The sequence below is a fragment of the Mya arenaria genome, chromosome 16, assembly GCF_026914265.1.
Source record: "Mya arenaria isolate MELC-2E11 chromosome 16, ASM2691426v1".
Taxonomy (NCBI): Eukaryota; Metazoa; Mollusca; class Bivalvia; order Myida; family Myidae; genus Mya; species Mya arenaria.
Window position 1 is genome coordinate 27384297 of NC_069137.1, and position 21430 is coordinate 27405726.

The 21430-nt window shown below is 35.6% G+C and overlaps 1 protein-coding gene across 1 annotated transcript; it reads right to left on the reverse strand.

Moving 5' to 3' along the window:
* Positions 1-296: 296 nt before the first annotated feature.
* Positions 297-18034, reverse strand: LOC128221843 (arylsulfatase B-like). Its single transcript, XM_052930461.1, has 15 exons — positions 17897-18034; positions 16216-16318; positions 14906-15017; positions 14150-14201; positions 13835-13938; positions 10702-10808; positions 9264-9328; positions 6564-6668; positions 5140-5203; positions 4865-4962; positions 4186-4325; positions 2649-2707; positions 2301-2412; positions 1653-1780; positions 297-991 (listed from the first exon to the last, which is right to left on the reverse strand). The coding sequence occupies exons 1-15, from the start codon at positions 17897-17899 to the stop codon at positions 819-821; spliced, it is 1425 nt and encodes a 474-aa protein (XP_052786421.1). The 5' UTR covers positions 17900-18034; the 3' UTR covers positions 297-818.
* Positions 18035-21430: the final 3396 nt, after the last annotated feature.

Below are 21430 nucleotides of genomic sequence, written 5' to 3' on the forward strand. Positions count from 1 at the left end.
GTTGGGTCGATCTCGCCTGGCTCGGTTTGCTCGTTGGCTCGAAGTCATTGTTACGGACTGATTTCTTAATACTGAACGTAAGTAATCCCGCTTTGCTCGAATTTTCCGAGCCTCGAGGTATTTTTCTCCGGTCCCTATGAGTTCGAGCCAACGGGAATCGAATGTACATTAAAAAAGCTATTTCGACGGTGATGGAGAGTGAAAAGAAACACAAGCAAACATAACGTAACATTTTAAACATTTCATCAGGTTTATTAGGCTTATAATGTAACAACATTCATAGCCAACAACTTCAATTAACAATCTGCGTGAATGTTTGACCGAGAAAGTGAAATGCCACATGGTTGCTATAATAAGGTGCATATACCTTTTATAAAATAGTAATAAATTATATTTTGTACCATACTGGAATGTCTTGCTTGCTAAACTCGTGAATACCTTTGCGTTTACTGTAAATACTGTTCGTTCTATATGCTATCAGTAGATTTCTTTATCATTTGTTCGAAGATTTTTAACATATGAACTAACTCTCTTTATTTGGACTTAATAAACAATCTGACGCTGGTAACATGCATTACCGTAAAGTCATGTGCACCCTACACTACAATTTTATACATTGATATTTTTATATTAATATATAATTTTATAATAATATACTATGGCTTTCTCCTCAATTCTATATATTATATGTGTATGTTTATTTGTTAAAAAATAAATACTGTTTAAACCAATTTTTTTATATATTTATTTCTTTTACTCAAGATAATCTCCATACAAACATCATGAATATGAGAATTTGGTATGAGTATTTGGGCCATCTAGCACCATCCCGGTGACCAGTTGCCGCCGAAATTGGTGGGATACGAGGCGGGGTTGGCGGGTGGAAAGTTGGCGGGTACCATGGTCGCCTTGTGAAAATTAAGCCGGTCCAGCAACTTGGAAACCACGTCGGGGTGGTCATTCGCTATGTCATGGTGCTCCGTCGGATCCGCTGTAATATTTTTACTTGCATTATACGATATATCAATTTAAAGCTGAACTCTCACAGACTTACCGTTTTTACAACTTTTTTATTTTTTGTCTTGGAAAGAGCAAATTTTTGCGTAAATATCGGCGAACCAATGATAAAAGATTGCTGACAAAAGATCAGATCGCACATTTTCATTTTCATATTTCCGTTAAAATCTAATTTTTTATGGCTCAAACTGTTACTAACGGTTTAAGAAACATGCATAAAACACCAATTTTTGTACTTAAATATAAAAATCTGCATTCTTATTTTTTGTCAGCAGTCTTATATAACTGGTTTCCACGCAAAATTCGACTCGTTCCAAGACAAAAAAATAAAAAAGGTGTCAAAACGTGCAATCTGCGAGAGTGCAGCTTGAAGTCGCAAATTATAGGTTGACGCAAATATATTCATAAATATTAAATCTAATGCATTATAATGTTTAAGCTGAACTAATTTGACTTTTAAAAAAATATAAGCAATAGCTTTTCTTGTCTGAGAAATTTGTGGCTTCGTAACTCTTGATAAAATACGTATAAAAAGGTTATTTTTTATAATCCATAATTCATATGACGTCCCCTCTCCATATGGGGTAAACTTTTCTAAGAGCAATTTCGTCGGTTTAAAACGTTTCCCGGTTTACCTTCTAAGTCAAACAGTTGATGCTCCGGAAAGGACGCATTTGACCAGTCCGGAGCTGTCTGTGGCGGCAGTGGCGTCCAGTTGTTATAACGACCCGGAGAACCTTCAATCAGCTTGTACTGGCCAATCCTGGATGTTATTAAGCTCAAACTCAAACTCAAGCAGCTACTTCCCATTGTATTACGGAAATACGTCTTGTTATGCACTAATCAATTGTAACCATGTCCCCCCCCCCCGGGAGTATATACCGGGGATAGCCGAGGAAATCGGCCGTGTTTTTCCTTCCAGGCGGCCCCACAGTGCCGTGTGAATGCGGAGGTTTTGTCTTCGCGCAAAATATAGCTTGGAATTTCCCCGGGGTTGGCTGGACAGTAAGTCAAATTCCCCACTATTCCACCGAACCTGAGGGCCGTAGTTACAATTGACTGGTGCATTATGGAAGGTCATTGCGTAGAAATGGTTTGATTCTCATCAAAATAAATGTATTTAATCATTAATTAAAAGTATAAAACATGATACAAGATAACAATCTATGCCCATAGAAAACAGTTTTATTTTATATTATACTTATAAGATATATCAAGAATGAGATTATATCCACCCTTCGATTATACTCGTATTCCGAACATAGCTAGAACAATTATCGAACCTGATGCCCGCATTCTTGAAAATCTCGTCGATGTTGTAGACAAACTCCGAGCGTGCGGATGGAGCTCCGGAACTGATGGTGGGCCACTGGTTAACCCCGTCAATACCGGCGTCTGTTGGCATAACATAAACATGTAAAACAATGTTATATAACGTAAGAGCATAGAACTCGTAAAAAGCAGTATTGTTGTACTTGTTTTTATTTTCATAACATTGATGCATTTCGTCGCAGAATTTTAAACGACGACAAAAAACATCATAAGAATGATTCTTATGATATTAGTGTCACAATACAGAAGAGAGGAGGTTCATAGAGGAGATATTATACTTATTTAAAAATATATAATACCTGGTTCCCCTCCTGCGAGTTTAAGTAGTGTTGGAAACCAGTCCACAGCATGAATCATTCTATAAATAGACAAGTATATAAGCACTAATGGTTTCCGAAGTTTTCGAAGTGCATGCATCTCGGCAATTTCCATAAAACCTATTGTTGTCTATGAAAGTGTATCCTAGATATGCATACAATTCTAACATATTACACATCAAATACCTTTGCAATAAATCTGGTTCACAATTTTCTAAGAAACGTGTATCAATAAAGCATTGAGATCCCCACACACACATATGTTAATTCAGGATGCCAGATGACCCCATACTGTTTTGGGGTCTTGGCCTAAATCGATTGTAAAATAGGTCATTGTGAATACTATTACAATTGAAATAATTAAAGACCAAATATGAAAACTGTAATAATAATCAGCATGCAATTACCTTTTAAATGATATAACAGTTATATTTGGCTACCAGGCATTATTATTGAACATTGAGGTTAAAGCTGCACTCTCACAGATTTACCGCTTTGACAATTTTTAATTTTTTGTCTTGAAATAAGCCATCTTGTGCGTAAATATCTGCAAAGATATAAGACTGCTGACAAAAGAACAAATCGCAGATGTTTATATTTTCGTTCAAAAAATAATGTTTTATGGCTTTAACCGTTACTAATGGTTTAAGAAAAATGCATAAAACATCAACTTTTGAAATTAAATATAAAAATATGCGATCTAATATTTTGTCAGCAGTCTTATATAACTGGTTTCCATGGATGTTTGCAAAAATTGGCTAGTTCCATGATAAAAAGGAATTAAAAAAAATATCAAAACATTTGAGCTATTTGTTGGTCGGATTCCTGAAATATTTTACCACATTAAATCGTTCACCATATGATTACAGTGTGAATATACCACGTGATGAATTGCCTCATAAATGCGTCGGAAGGCAATATTATGATTTGAAAAAAGACTTTTATCAAAGATAACTTCACCATATCTTCACCATTTTATATGAAACATAGCGCAGTCTACGCCGCTTACAGAGCCGTGCCTTACCAGAGTTTGATTGAAAGCTTAGTTTCTTTAAACACATTGACAAAACTTTTCACAATACGGCCGTCTGACGGAGCACTGTCAAAACATGATTTTGGAAACAGGTTTGTCGAAACTAATGACTTCATCAAATTTCGGTTATAAATCAAATGCGAGTCTCTTTAAGCGGCATTATGCATTTTGTTTCATTTAAAACGGTATTGTTAAAGAAAAGTTATCTTTGATTTATGTCTTCATTTTGCTTAAAATGTTGCCTTCCGACGTAGCATATATGACGTAATTTATCACGTGGTATACACACACAGGATCACCTTATACGTAATATTTTCATGTTTTATTGATGGTAGAATTTGCTCAACTCCAGGACTCAGTTACTCATCGATAAGGAAGGTTTTTGTGTGGGTTATTTTATATGAGACTTGTCATTGCAAATTTTAGACTAAGGGAAGGATGTTCAAATATTGCCATCTGAGTACACTTTAAAGTGGTTAAGCCTACTCGTTGTTGGTGTATCCGGTTTTGTTGAGTAGGTTGTCGCTGTAGACGAAGGCCACCCCTCGCGTACCGCCCTCCCATAGCGTAGTCTTGGAACCCCGAAGCGGCAGGTTGTTCGAGTAAGTATATGTCGGTCCACCGTTCTGTCAGCGGAAAACATATCAGCGTTAGATGCATATTTGACAAAGGCTAATTGAAGTTTTAATAGGACTTGAAAGGTGCGTGGTTTCAGAGAACGACATGAAATCAGTAGCAGTCCGATATGTAGTATTACTGTATATATGTAATTAAAGTGACACTCTTATTCAAAATCAATACATACTCATGTATAACATACATAAATTTTGAGTTAAAAATCTTAAACTACTTACTAAATAATGCATTGATGATAAAATATAAATTACTGATAACAAGATTGTAACCGTGTTTTTAATAGCTGAAACCCAAAACATATTAAATGATTGGTGAGTGCTAAAAGATTTACCGTGATCTAATATAGTTTCATAAGGTAGAAATACCGCGTTTTCTGCACATTTCTTTCAAATTAAACTCGGAATCCTTCAAAAGAACCATTGTTATCGACATTAATTCATCCTTTCTGGTATATTTAAACACCTGTATTATTTGTGGTAAATCTTATTGGAGTTATAGAACATCTTTAAATATATGCGGACGCACTCACGTCAGTGGTGAAGACGATGAGAGCATTGTCCATGAACCCCCGGTCTCTCAGGGCGGAAGTGATGTTCCCGACCGCCTCATCCAGTGCAGAAACCATGCCTGCACAGCAAAACAGATTCAGTGAAATATGTTGTATTGCAAAGGCAGAAGTATGCTCAAACATACGTATAATTAAATCATGCTTAGAAGTCTAAAAACACATATGATGATTTTCTTTTTTTCATTTTGGCTGAACTATTAGCTTTATACTTTGTATATATAGCATAAAAATCATACCGCAGTAAGTACGCCTATCCTTCGTTGTAATATTTGAATAAATGTTTTCAAATCGTTCAGGAACCTACAAAACAAACAAATTGTGTCAATAATGCTCCACTCTCATCAGAACTATTTAAAGACCGATCTTACAATTCTACATAACATTCGGATTTCATCATCAGTGTGTGTATACCACGTGATAAATTGCGTCATAAATGCTACGTCGGAAGGCAATATTTTGATTTGAAAAAAGACTTTAAACAAAGATAACTTCACTATTTCTTCACCATTTTATATGAAACATAGCGCAGTCTACGCCGCTTACGGAGCCCTGCATTTGGCCTTTACCAGAGTTTGATTGCGAGTTTAATTTCTTTAAACACTTTTCACAATACGGCCGTCTGACGGAGCACTGTCAAACATGATTTTGGAAACAGGTTTGTCGAAGTGTTTGATGAAACTAATGACTTTATTAAACTTCGGTAATAAAACAAATGCGGGACTCTTTAAGCGACATAGACTGCCCTTTGTTTCATTTAAAATGGTGGTGTAAAAGATATGTTATCTTTGATTTAAGTGTTCATTTTAAACAAAATGCTGCCTTCCGATATAGCATCTATATGACGTAATTTATCACGCGGTATACACACACTGATCATGCAGTATTCTAATTGTTTCGTTGTAATTTACTCTCATACCAAGAATAGCATTCGTCTCCAGTGCCTTGTAAAATTAAAGAAATATAATAATAATAAATAATAATTATAATATAATAATTATAATAATAATAATAATAATAATAATAATAATAATAATAATAATAATAATAATATTAATAATAATAATAATAATAATAATAATAATAATAATAATAAAAATAATAATAATAATAATTATAATAATTATAATAATTATAAAAATAATAATAATAATAAAATAATAATAATAATAATAATAATAATAATAATAATAATAATAATAACAGTAATAATAATAATTATTATTATTTTAATAATAATAATAATAATAATAATAATAATAATAATAATAATAATCAAAATAATAATTATAATAATAATTGTTTTGTATAATTATGTTATTTGTCAATCTTTAGTCTTATTTGTTTATGTTATCCAAAATAAATGTGCAATACTGTGTGTTGGACATATATCGATCTTGAGTGCTGTATATATATATATATATATATATATATATATATATATATATATATATATATATATATATATATATATATCGTATTTATAGTGTTATAGTCTCCTATTACTCATGCACAAAACTTTTATTTTTTAAAACAAAACTATATATATTATGTTGTTATAATGTGTATTGGTGAGATTTCTAATAAACTACTGAAACTGTATTTGTATTGTTATAAACTAGTATTATCCTACGCCACTACAGGAACATTTAAAGGGATCAACCTGAAGTGGAACGTGTACGGACTGGAAAGGCAGGTAGAGGTAGAGTTGGTCATTAACTGGGTCCACAGAGTCCATTATCTCAATCGCCCGATTGGTTATAACATTCTGAAACACCAAACAAATGTTCGTTAAAGGGGACGCATTACATGCAGTTTGAATAAGTACAATATCCAAGTTTTAAGTTTTTGATTTGTATGCATCGACAACACTTCAGTTATGGTATGTTTGCTGGCAAAATGTATCGCTAAGTATATTTACCTTGTGAGCGAGGAATTATATAGAAGAAGAAGAAGACTTTATTATGCAAACAAATCTGACCAGATCCATAGCATAGCAGAATTAACAACAAAGTATAATAATAATATACTGGTACAGCAAGATGTCATCTGGCGTTGAAAGTTTACATAATATATTCAAATAACAATATGAAGCTTATATACTTGGAGGAAGAATTTCATGTCGAGAGAGACAGCATGTATTCGATTCAAATCATATAGGTAAAAGCACGTCAGTCATATACTAAATGGCGTCTTATTTCAAATGCCTTAAAAGTAAATGTGGCAAGATTTTTTAATTCGATTGAACTTTCATTATTTATCAATTGCATAAATTTGAAGAAACTTGGATTACGCCCAAAGTAGTTGATTATATATTTTATCCTGATATCTTTATAATTATCGCATTCCAGAACAAAATAAAATTCATCTTCCAACACCCCGCATTTCATATATATACATATTCTTCGCGACAATGCCGACAACACACCGCGATTAAGTAGTGTACAGTGTGAGAAATATCACATGACTGTCCAAGTTACGCGCCAAACAAGAAGGTCAACGAACTGTCAGAGCAGTGTGTGTAAACCACGTGCTAAATTGCGTCATAAATCCTACGTCGGACGGTAATATTTTAATTTGAAAAGAGACTGTAAACAAAGGTAACTTCACTATTTCTTCACCATTTTAAATGAACATAAGCGCAGTCTACGCCGCTTACGGTCTTTACCAGAGTTTGATTGATAAATTTGATTGACAAACCTTTTCACAATACGGCCGTCTGACGGAGCACTGTCAACATGATTTTGGAAACAGGTTTGTCGAAGTGTTTAATGAAACTAATGACTTTATCAAACTTCGGTAATAAAACAAATGCGGGGCTCTTTGAGCGTCATAGACTGCCATATGTTTCATTTAAAATGGTGTTGTAAAGGAAAAGTTATCTTTGATTTAAGCCTTCATTTTACGCAAAATGTTGCCTTCCGACGTAGCATATATGACGTAATTCATCACGTGGTATACACACACTGCAAAGGGGCATCTGTTAGTCACCACGATCAACGACCCTACGAGGCAAGGAGAATAGTTCCAAGCATACTCTAGCTATCAATCGGCAAATGTTTTATGCTCAAGGTAACCGCGATAATTAAGTTGACCTATAACCTTACAACTAATATTTTCATCTTTTGGTAATGACCAACCGTAGGCCCAAGCGTGTTCAAGTTATCAAGCATACATTGTCTGGTCAACCGACCGACAGACGGACCGACGGAACGACATGTGAAAAGCAATATACCCCCGCTTTTTGAAGGGGGGGGGGACTTAACAGTAGGGATTATTAATCGGACACAACCTGTAATCGAAATTATGGAAATGGTTAATCTGGTCAACTACCAATTCCATAATCGAAAATAAAAATATGAACAAGAAAGAATCCGTTGCATAAATGTGATTCTAAACATGTTCTGAATCATGACTTTGTTCTAAACCGAACGTTATTAAATGAATGAATAGAAGCAAGCATCCAACATATTTTACATATCGGTTCTGAAATATTACTATGTTTTGAAATGAACGTTTATAAATGAATGAATAGAAGCAAGCATCCAACATATTTTACATATCGGTTCTGAAATATTACTATGTTCTGAAATGAACGTTTATAAATGAATGAATAGAAGCAAGCATCCAACATATTTTACATATCGGTTCTGAAATATTACTATGTTTTGAAATGAACGTTTATAAATGAATGAATAGAAGCAAGCATTTAAAACACCAGCATAAATAGCATGTTCCGAAACATATTTATCATTATTTATGCGAAAAGCTTCAGAAACAAGCTTAGTAGCAAAACGTTTAAACATAAAACCGGTTTAATGGCACAGGGTAAACGCCAAAGACATACAACATAAAAATAAAAATTCACAAACAAGAAACACGGAAGAACAGCACAAAACTCCACAAACAGTACAGTGCACACATACTATATATATATAAAAAAAACTAGGCATGTTTATCAAGGATTGCTAGGTACCGCCTTGGAACGGTCAGTAAAATGTAAATTTACTGGGGGTTTAAACCCTTTTAAGTGCACAAACCTCACTCTTATCCCAACAATCCTCAATAAAGATAAAATACAAAAGGTGCATCTTATCAAAGTATGCATTAACCTGAGGAAACTTAACAATACAACACATATAATTAACCTATAGGTAAACCCCAAGTACTTCTATGATTATAGATCCAAACTCTATCTGCAGACTATATACCTGCTTTGATCTTAAACACCAACAACTGGTCTTTAAAAAAAAAACATTCACGACTCTCTAAAAACATCCAAAGCCAAAAGGTTTAAACTCTAACAGGTGATGGCTTGTATTAAGACAAACTATATAACAATTTGATTTCTCGATTTCCTTACCGTCGAGTACTCTCCTTCCTGTGGGTGGTACACAGAATCGTTGAAGCGGAAGTCATATCCGGTTGCTGAAAAGAAGAACCGGTTGTTTTAATGCGCCATTTCGGCAAGCTTATTTTACAAACTGCTTAAACCGTCAACTTCGTGCAATAACTCAATATCTGCTTCTATCTCTATATGCAGTTATTGAGTTATTGCACTAAGGTAACGAAATATACATAAGTGACATGGAATGTTTTGCATATGACATCATAACTAATCCTTTACTGAAGTGACCATTTCGGAGAAGAAACGCAGTTCTGAATAGCTTTAATGACAAATAATCATTCATCATTGGCTTTTTCAATCGGAAAACCTCGGTCATCTCCGGAATACGACAAGCCTCGGATCACTCGGAACACATCGGTCATCTCCGGAATACGACAAGCCTCGGATCACTCGGAACACACCGGTCATCTCCGGAATACGACGAGCCTCGGATCACTCGGAACACATCGGCCATATTCGAATGAAAACAATCATGGACTTATATGGACGGTTTACAATGTCAGAATTCTTAACGTTTAATTACACTCCAAATAGATCACGTTGTTATTTCAATATAACAGTTTAACCGAAGGATTTTACGCATCGGAATCTTCATTATTTATGCAAATATACATGGAAAACGTCCACGTTCTTCGGAACATGTTTTTAAAGGAAATAGTCCGAGGTATTCCGATTTGGGCAACTTTGCCTTTAGTTTGGACCAATGTGCATCCTAGGATACCGCTGTTAAATGAGGTATAAGCCGACCGACAGGGCCATTTTTAACATCTTTGACATGCTAAGAAGAAACTGTACTGTACCTTAAAGCTGCACTCTCACCAATTAACCGTTTTGACAACTTATTTATTTTTTGTCTTAGAACGAGCCAATTTCTGCGAAAATTCATGTAATTTAAAACCAGTCATATAAGACTGCTGACAAAACATTAGATTGCAGATTTTTATATTTAAGTTCAAAAATTGATGTTTGATGCATTTTTCTTAAACCGGTAGTAACAGTTTAAGCAATAAAACATTTATTTTGGAACGGATTAATTTTGTAAAAATCTGCGATCTGATCTTTTGTCAACAGTCCTTTATTACTGGTTTTCAGATATTTACGCAAAAATTTGCTCCTTCCGAGACCAAAAAAAAAAAAAATGTCAAAACGGTAAATCTGTGAGAGTGCAGCTTTTAACCAATTAGTCTTATAAATATTTCTAAAGACTTTCAGCCAGTCTGTTTAGTGAACCAGGTATCTTTTAACCATGTGGTGAGAGGTGAATGAAGGTTCTTAGGTTAAGGATACACTACTCGCGAAATTTCTGAAGAGAATCGAGGGTTTCCGATTGATTATTGCCATGACATATGAGAGTGAAAAATCACAAATACTAATAAATATCTTCCACTATTACCTATCATGCGTGTATAATAATCTTCTTTGCCATTGTAAAACCCCATGAAGGAATCAAACCCACGATACGTCGGTGTGTAGTTCCAGTTGCAAAACCCCAAGTGCCATCTATAAAATAAGTCATGGTGACACTTTAGAACCTCATGGATGGTTTATACAATCTTCATACTTTCCAACCATATGGTTGATATTAACAATCTTCATACTTTCCGACCATATGGTTGATATCAACAATCTATACACTTCCAGACCATATGGTTAATATTAGCAATCTACACACTTTCCGACCATATGATTGATAAAACAATCTACATACTTTCCTACCATATGATTGATATTAACAATCCACATACTTCCCGACCATATGGTTGATATTAACAATCCACATACTTCCCGACCATATGGTTGATATTAACAATCCACATACTTCCCGACCATATGGTTGATATTAACAATCTACACACTTCCCGACCATATGGTTGATATTAACAATCCACACACTTCCAGACCATATGATTGATATTAACAATCCACATACTTTCCGACCATATGGTTGATATTAACAATCCACATACTTCCCGACCATATGGTTGATATTAACAATCCACACACTTCCCGACCATATGGTTGATATTAACAATCCACATACTTCCCGACCATATGGTTGATATTAACAATCCACATACTTCCCGACCATATGGTTGATATTAACAATCCACATACTTCCCGACCATATGGTTGATATTAACAATCTACACACTTCCCGACCATATGGTTGATATTAACAATCTACACACTTCCCGACCATATGGTTGATATTAACAATCCACATACTTCCCGACCATATGGTTGATATTAACAATCCACATACTTCCCGACCATATGGTTGATATTAACAATCTACACACTTCCCGACCATATGGTTGATATTAACAATCCACATACTTCCCGACCATATGGTTGATATTAACAATCTACACACTTCCCGACCATATGGTTGATATTAACAATCTACACACTTCCAGACCATATGATTGATATTAACAATCTACACACTTCCAGACCATATGGTTGATATCAACAATCTACAAACTTCCAGACCATATGGTTGATATTAACAATCTACACACTTCCAGACCATATGGTTGATATTAACAATCTACACACTTCCAGACCATATGGTTGATATCAACAATCTACACACTTCCAGACCATATGGTTGATATTAACAATCTACATACTTTCCGTCCATGTGGTTTGTTTAGTCCATCTACAAACTTTCCGACCATTTGGTTAAAATAAACAGTCTACATCCTTTCCGATCATTTGAATGGTCAGTGTGTATATACCACGTGATCTAAATTACTTCATAAAGGCTACGTCAGAAGGCAAAATTTTGCTTACAATGAAGACTTAAATCAAAGAAAACTTTTCTTTAACAACACCATTTTAAATAAAACAAAAGTCAGTCTATGCCGCTTTAAGAGTCCAGCATTTGTTTAATTACCGAAATTTGATAAGGTGATTAGTTTCATCAAACGCTTCGACAAACCTGTTCCCAAAATAATGTTTGACAGTGCTCCGTCAGACGGCCGTATTGCGAAAAGGTTTGTCGAAGTGTTTTAAGAAACTAAACTCTCAATCAAACTCTGGTAAAAGACCGAAGCGGCGTAGACTGCGCTATGTTTAATTTAAAATGGTGATGAAATAGTGAAGTTATCTTTGTTTAAAATCTTTTTTTTCAAATCAAACTATTGCCTTCCGACGTAGCATTTATGACGTAATGTATCACGTGGTATACACCCACTGATGGTATTGACATTATATAAACCATACGTTTGCAACCAAATTCTATCAGTTTGTGTTGGAGGGTGGCTGATATTTGGAATAATTTTACTTAAACTACACTTCGCTGAAAAATAAATAATCAAACTAGTTGTGGTTTAATGTATGTTATAAAAACTACTTATACGCTACTATTAATAAAAATGTTGGTTTACTTGTTAAGCTTGCATACTTAGTATTACTTACACATACAAAGTTTGACTATATTTTGCCTACTGTGTACAAGGCCCGTTTCACTATCGTCGTATGTCCGATTTGGGTATCAGAATCACAAAATCAAATTTGGGGTCAGAATCACAACATCCAATTTAAAATGTTTTAATTTATAAAAGAGATGTGGGTCAATCTCATATGTGTTATTCTAAACATATGCAGCACGTCTTATTTCAGTATAGGTCTTCAAACAGCAATTTTTAAATACATGTACAATAAGGTTTTGAAGTTTCAAATCTACAAACTCAGTCTCTAAAGGTAATGGATATGGATTCAGACTTTCATTGATTCATTTGAGCAGAGGTTGATGTTTTTCCCGCGTTTTACTTTGATCAACGTCGGATATCAAACGGTATCTTACTTCAAGGTGGACCATTTTCACCAATGATCAACCCATTCCGTTACTTTCCATTCAAGGCCGACCATTTTCACCCATGATAAACCCATTCCGTTACTCTCCATTCAAGACCGACCAACTTCACCCATGATCTACACACTCCATTACTCTCCATTCAAGACCCACCAAGTTCACCCATGATCTACACACTCCATTACTCTCCATTCAAGACCCACCAAGTTCACCCATGATCCAAACATTCCATTACTCTCCACTTTCCATTCAAGACGGACCAATTTCACCCATGATCGACTTTTCCGTTACTTTTTAATTAACGCTGAAAAATTACTAGCAGATCCACATTCATAATTAACATGATAACCAGCCCCTCTTTAGCCCTACCCCAAACATTTTTTAAGTTAACTTTCTTTCCGTGTCAATATATTAGAAAAAATAATATGTATAAATTAGATTTTAATTAACTTTTTTTCGGGACTCTCAGAACTAACTCACGGTGTTTAGAGTCTATCGGAAGGGTCGCATGTCCTTAAGTGCGCCCCTCTAGCGCCAATTCTTCGATCCGTCAAGTACGTGGACTTTAACGGAATGGGCAAGTCGTGGGTATCCGACGATGACGTTTGATACAAACGCTAACAAAACTACTAAATACAGAGCTGTAAAGACACTCTATGACAAAACAATAGCCACCCTGATGGCTGTGTGATCAGTGAATTCATACTTTCCAACCATGTGGTTGCTGTATCCCAGTGGCTTCAGTTTCTCGGGTAACGTGGGGAATTTGGTCGGCATGTAACCGGCACGGTCGGGCAGTATGGCGATATGCTGACCACAACAATAATAATAAATGTTAGTTTAATATGTCAAACAGTTTAAAGAAACATGAGACATTTATATGTTATTTATGTATAACTCATTAGCATGGTTAAGCATAATATTTGATGGATGTAGCAATATAGCCGAGGAGTACAAATTAACAGTTAATTAAACCATTGTTGTAAAAATTCATTTTATCTAAATCTTCAACAAAAGTCACCTGAAGTCCAGTATGGAAGGGGTAGTATCCAGTCATATAGCAGTTTCTTGACCTGTAAAGTACGGCAGTAATTAATACCTAATAAACAGATGAGTGTTGGTATCATAACAGGTTGCATTTAATAAATGGTTTGTTTGGCCTAATCAGACCGCCTCACAAAACTACCCCTGAGCCGAAGCCCGAGCGGCTTACAAAACTAATTGTGACCCGGTACCCGACCGCCTCCGAAAACTACCGTTGACACGATACTCAACCGACTCATAACACACCCCCTAGACCCGATAACCGACCCATTCACAATACTAATCGAGAACCGATACCCAACCGACTCACAAAATTCCCCGAGACCCGATCACCGGCAGACTCACACATTCTTCTTTGCCCGATAACCGACCGACTTAAAAAACCACCAATGACACGATACATGACCGACTTGTCTTCAATATCGGCGTTGGTTCGCTCCCAACTAAAGCCAGTTTTTTAACACTTCAATTGTATTTTTCTGCGATTTTAGAATCAAGGAGTTCAATAAACATAATGTTAGTGTTTTAAGATGCATTATCAGGCGCCAGCATGCTACTAAGAACAATTTGTTTTTTATGTCATTATTTACCCCCTTCCCCCTTCCCCCCAACACCCCCCCCCAAAAAAAAAAAAAAAAAAAAAAAAAAAAAAAAAAAAAAACACATAAAAAGAACAACAAAAAAACCTTATAATGATAAGAAAAATAATGTTCAGTACATGGTTCTGACTTACGGTGTACAGACGGGCTGCACGTATGAGGAGTTGAGGATAACGCCACGGCTGGCCATCTTGTCCAGGTTGGGCGTGAACATCTGGTCATTGTTCCAGCCAACATCGTTCCATCCTGGAAGCACATATTTATATTATAATGAATTCTGTGTTTTTCACTGGTTTCCAGTTATCCTACACGCTGATGTCTTACTGCCTACCACCCATGTTTTTAGTATATACTTTATAAAGAAGAGAACTGTCAGAAATAAGTTATATCTCATTTTCGCCGAAAACGAAGTTTCGGACCAAAAATCACGTGACAAGTCACATATAATGAATTCTGTTGTTTTTTCACTGGTTTCCAGAAGTCATTCACGCTCACAGATGTCTTACTGCTTACCCACCCATGTTTAAAGTATACACTTTAGTCCATTTACGAATTAATATATTTAAAGTGACACTCTTATTCAAAATCAATACATACACATGTTTACTAAACATCAATTTTGACGGGTAAACCTCTAACTACTTACTAAACAATGCATTTATATAAAATATTTATTACTGATAACAAGATTGTGACCTTGTACTTAAAAGCAGAAAGTGCAAAAATATTAAATGATTGGTGAATGCTTAAAGATTTACTATGGTCTTTTATAGTCTCACAAGGTAGCAATACCATGTTTTATGCTAATTTCTTTCCATTAAAACGGTATCCTTCATAAAAAAAACAGTGTTTTCGTCCTTTATTCATCCTTTTGGAATACTAAAACAATATTATTAATTATGGTAAATCATTTTTGGGGGAATAAGAGTGTCATTTAAGGCAATAACTGTCCTCATGTGCATTCAATGAACCAACGACACACTTACTGTACAGTTAAAGCTGCACTCTCACAGATATACCATTTCTACAACTTTATTTTTTTTTCTTTTGGAAAGAGCATTTTTTGCGTAAACATCTGTAATCAAATGATATAAGGCTGCCGACAAAAATCAGATCGTATATTTTCATAGTTCCGTTCGAAAATTAATGTTTTATGGCCCAAACCGTAATAAACTGTTTAAAAAAATGCATAAAACATCAATTTTTGAACTTAACTTAAAAGTCTGCGGTCTAATATTTTGTCAGCGGTCTTATATAACTGGTGTAATGGATTTTCGCAAAAATTGGCTCGTTCCAAGACAAAAAAAAATGTTGTCAAATCTGTGAGAGTGCAGCTTTAAGATAATTATTGGTGATAATTGGGTCGAGGCAACATACCACAAAATAGCTATCCGAAATATAATATAGTCAATTTTATATTGATAAACAAAACTATTATAAATACCCAAATCGTCGGCCACAATGAATATGATGTGTGGTGGTTTAGCAGCCCCCAACAAGACCAGGTTCATCAGCACCGCAATGACCAGGAGGGGACGGGTCGATTCCTGAAAGTGGAGTCAATATCCATGGATGGAATGTGAGTTTTATGTGTAGTTTTAAGTTACCAGTTTCCATAGTGAATTCATCAAAATAATGAGCATTTTACACAGAAAAGAAACATCGAGTCGGAGACCGAATTGTTAACCGGTGTCGCCAAAATTGCAGCCCAATGTTATATCCACTGAGCTACGAAGGCTTACCCTAAACAGTTGGACTATTTAAGCTATATACCTTACTTGGTAATAACACGTGCTAAAATCGACTAGCCAATCGCGCATAAGGAATGAATTATGCTAGGCAGACATATCTGGTTTTCTTTTTTAATGGAAAAATACGAAAACACTGCGCAAAAATAAATTAAATTGAAACTATGTGGTTCTTCAGTTAGAATCTTTCAAAGCATTGTACACACCGATATCAAGTTTATGTCAGTTTTTGACAATTTTCTCTTTTTTTGCTATTTCATCATACAGAGTACAGCAGCTTTAAAGTAAAAGGTGGCGACGTATTTGTGGTTGATAAATATACTAGCGCAGATAAAAAGGAATTAAAACTCACCAAAATCAATCATTTCAGACCAAAACGTCTTCCATACCAACATCAAGTAATGATTGACGATTGTAAGTTCAGTCGAATCCCGTTGGCTCGAACTCATAGGGACCGGTGAAAATATCTCGAGCCTCGGAACATTCGAGCTAAGCGGGAATGTTAAGTGTAAAGAAATCGGTTCTTTCCATCTAGTTCGAGCCAAAGAGGAATTCGAACCAAGCGAATTCGAGCCAACGGGGTTTGTCTGTATGAACTTATAGTTATGCAAAATGAATGATTGGATTCGAACCAATCGCATAACAACTTAAATTGTGTTTGTATGTACACATGTAGAAACAATCTTTGCTTGTTTTAAAGCTGCACTCCCACAGATATACCATTTTCACAGCTTTTTATTTTTTGTCTTGGAAAGAACATTTTTTTTGCGTAAATATCTGCAAACTAATGATAAAAGATTGCTGACAAAAGATCAAATCGCAAATTTTCATATTTCCGTTCAAAAATTAATGTTTTACTTAAACCGTTACTAACGGTTTAAGAAAAATGCATAAAACATCAATTTTTGAACTTAAAAATAAAAATCTGCGATCCAATTTTTTGTCAGCAGTCTTATATAACTGGTTTCCATGCATTTTCGCAAAAAGTGGCTCGTTCCAAGACAAAAAAATAAAAAAGGTATAAGCTGTGAGAGAGTAACTATAAGTAATCTACTTATTATTTTGTAAACTATTTACCAACTGGATAAGCCACTTATCATATGTATCGCTTCATCTAATTGAAGCCAATACACTCTGATTGCTGATTTACTGAACTTAATGTATTAGAAAACTCGAGAAATACTGCTTTCTTATTGGAGGAAATGATATGCTGACCACTCAAACCAAATATAATTCGGCCCTGGAGGTAGCGGGCGCATGTTCAAAAAAACGCCCCCTCTTTCCCCAAATTCTGGTTCTGCTCTGGTTATATATTCTATTCATTATCACTCATACCATTAAAAAGAAAATTGCTATGTGTATAAAAAGTTAACTTACCATATCGATGAAAGACGCTGTTAAATCAGAAGTTTGTAAAATTATGCCAATCGATAACGCATAATAAGCACAACTCTTTAAAAATCCACTTTTCACAGGTATTTATAATCATGTTTATAGAGTTCCAGCTTGTAACTTCAGCGATTCATAACCACATGTTAAACTATTGGGTTAATATGTAATGTTAGCCGATAAGCAGGAAGATAATTGTAACTGACGTGTGACAAAATAACTGCACTCGACGCACATTGAAATCGTGTGTCCGCTGAACAAAACTATCCATCAAAAATTGAAACATTAAGAACACACGATCATTCCCATTACTCTCATTAAACATTAAAATAATACAGCGAAATTAAAACAGCAAATGAATTTGGAATTTGAAAAGAAGAAGAAGAAGAAGAAGAAGAAGAAGAAGAAGAAGAAGAAGAAGAAGAAGAAGAAGAAGAAGAAGAAGAAGAAGAAGAAGAAGAAGAAGAAGAAGAAGAAGAAGAAGGAAGAAGAAGAAGAAGAAGAAGAAGAAGAAGAAGGAAGAAGAAGAAGAAGAAGAAGAAGAAGAAGAAGAAGAAGAAGAAGAAGAAGAAGAAGAAGAAGAAGAAGAAGACAAAGAGAAGGAGAAGAAGAAGAAGAAGAAGAAGAAGAAGAAGAAGAAGAAGAAGAAGAAGACAAGGAGAAGTAGTAGTGGAAGAAGAAGATTTGCGGAGGGCTTATTTTCTAAGTTAAATGCGGTGAAATATTGATTTAGGTCCAACGCATAACCTCGTGCATTATCTATATTAATCTGCATTATTTCATTGCACAATAACTCAACAGGTTAGCTATCATATGTTAAATTTGGGTCATTCTACCTTTAGGCCAAAAATATAAACTGGTTTGGTTAGGTTTATATCCTTTACAAAACAGGTAGGGTAGGTAGGCTTTTTGAAAAAAAAAATTAGACTTTATGTTAGAAAGATATTTTCATCCTTTACTAATTCATTTACATCTTTAAATATTGTAAGAGGATACCCGTGTCATTGGCTGCTATATGTTTAAGAATGGTCCAATCAGAGCCTTTTTCCATCGGAAACAACCTCGCATGCATGGCGGTACATTCGTTAAATTCCATCGAAAACAACCTCGCATGCATGGCGGTGTATCCCGTGTGACACGGGTATCCTTTTACAATATTTAAAGATGTAAATGAATTAGTAAAGGATGAAAATATCTTTCTAACATAAAGTCAATAAGTAGTTCCTAAATTTTATTTTAATAATAATAGTATTTAATGATTGTATTTTTACGTTTAATTTGCATTACTGAGTTCAAATTGATTTCTAGTAAATTAAAGTATTGGATAAATAATTAAGATTCTTAAGTGAAAATGGTAAAAACTTATTGAAAAATGTCCAAAATACAATATATTTCTTGAAATTTTGTCTTTGAAATCTTTGAATTCACGAACCTAACTGCACTATATATCAAATCAACGACTTCTGATAGGGCTATGTAAGCCTCAGATGATTGTTTACTTTTGTGTAAAACATTGCTTCTTTTTTGCGGTTTCCGATGTGCTAGGACGCTGCAACCTGGCCCGGCTCCGGCTTATGATCAACCAATGTGGTCCCAGGAGATGCAGTCTGAATCCCATTTTTCAATAAAGTGGTTGGTATTCGATGTAGGTGTTGTTTATGGAATCGACAGGCATCCTTGATATACATGTTTGTGAGGCAAATTTCATAATGTTTACCTATCAAATTGTGAACAAGTTTTCCTTCGATGTACAATCTGATAAAAGTTGGTGCCAGGTTATGGTAAACTTTTAAAGACAACAAACTATTTACGGAAACTTCGGAAAGCCTCTGTGTAATCAGAACCCTTCACCACTGAGTTACTTGCCTATTTTTTAAAGTGTATCAAGCTGTGGACTAGTTTCCAACTCTACAAATACTGGCGAGAGGGGAATGTGGTTGTTGTAATAGTAGTAGTAGTAGTAGTAGTAGTAGTAGTGGTGGTGGTGGTGGTGGTGGTGGTGGCGGTGGCGGTGGCAGCAGTAGCAGTAGCAGTAGAAGTAGCGGTAGAGGTAGTGGTGGTGGTGGTGGTGGTGGCGGTGGCGGTGGCGGTGGCGGTAGCTGTAGTAGCAGTAGCAGTAGAAGTAGCAGCAGCAGCAGCAGCAGCAGTAGCAGTAGCAGTAGCAGTAGCAGTAGCAGTAGCAGTAGTAGTAGGGTAGTAGTAGTGGTAGTAGTGGTAGTAGTGGTAGTAGTAGTGGTAGTAGTGGTAGTAGTGATAGTAGAAGTAGTAGTAGTAGTAGTGAAGTGGTAGAGGCAGTTGGCGGTGGTGGTGGTGATGGTAGTAGTAGTAGTGGTGGTAGTAGTGGTAGTGATAGTTGTAGTAGTGGTAGAAGTAGTAGTGGTAGTGAAGTGGTAGTGGTAGTTGGCGGTGGTGGTGGTGGTGGTAGTAGTAGCAAAAGTGGTAATAGAAGTGGTAAAAGAAATGGTAATAGGTGTGTTAGTGGTAGTAGAAATGGTAGTGGTAGTGGTAGTGGTAGTGGAAGTGGAAGTGGCAGTGGTAGTTAGTAACGCTTTTGGTCATAACACATTAATTTTCGAACGGTAATATGGCAAACTTCGATCTGATCTTTTGTCAGCAACCTTATATCACAGGTTTGCAGATATTTACGCAAAAATGGCTCATTCCAAGACAATTTGTCGAAACGGTCAATCTGTGAGAGTGCAGCTTAAAGGGTCCAAAACAGTCACTTTACGGCCTCATTTACCAAGTGCAATTTCAACTTCTTATCTGGATATTTGTTGTGCTATTTGGAAATTATTCAGTGGAAACACGCTACCAATGGGCGTCCAGTGCAGATAAACTCAAGGGCAAAAGTAAGCATACAGTTTTGAAATGTGTATTTTTGTTTAATTATTATTAATTTCATCAGCCTTATTATGGATACACAACTATTAGGTAGTCCTCCAGTAAATCCCAGTATACAATTCGCGTTTACTAATCCGATTTTGATTTCACGTGCAAAGTGGACTTTTCGCTAAGTGGCGTTTTACATGGCCAATGTTTGGATTATTGCGTTACTTTACTGCATGTGTAGTCTATGTGAAAGATCATATAAAAGGCCAGTGTAAAATTTGCATTTTGTCTGAAATGGTGAGACTTTCCAAGGCTGAAAGAAACCGCGCTATTGGCATGCTACAGGCAGGTTACTCTATACGCCGTGTTGCAATGCTCTTGAACTGTACGAATTCCACAATTTGTGGAATAAGTTCCGCCAGTATGGCCATGTTCGAGACCAACTTAGGTCAGGAAGGGCGTAAGTCACGAAGCAACGACAGGACCAGTACATTCGCTTGTCACATGGCCGCGACCGATTTCAGACGGCGTCTGCAATAGCACGGCAAACTCTTGGCACCCATAAAAGACCTGTCAGCGAAAATACTGTACGGCTTCGCCTTTGAAACATTGGACTTAAGGTCAGACGTCATTACAAGGGTGCCATCCTGACACGTAGGCACCGCCAAAATCGCTTCACATGGGCATTAA

Excerpts from the sequence above, each read along its gene's own strand:
- LOC128221843 (XM_052930461.1), bottom strand. Across the intron at positions 15,018-16,215 it reads CATTGTGGCCGACGATTTGG|GATGGAACGATGTTGGCTGG; the intron begins GTATTTATAATA and ends ATGTGCTTCCAG. Across the intron at positions 4,326-4,864 it reads TCATCGTCTTCACCACTGAC|AACGGTGGACCGACATATAC; the intron begins GTGAGTGCGTCC and ends TTCCGCTGACAG.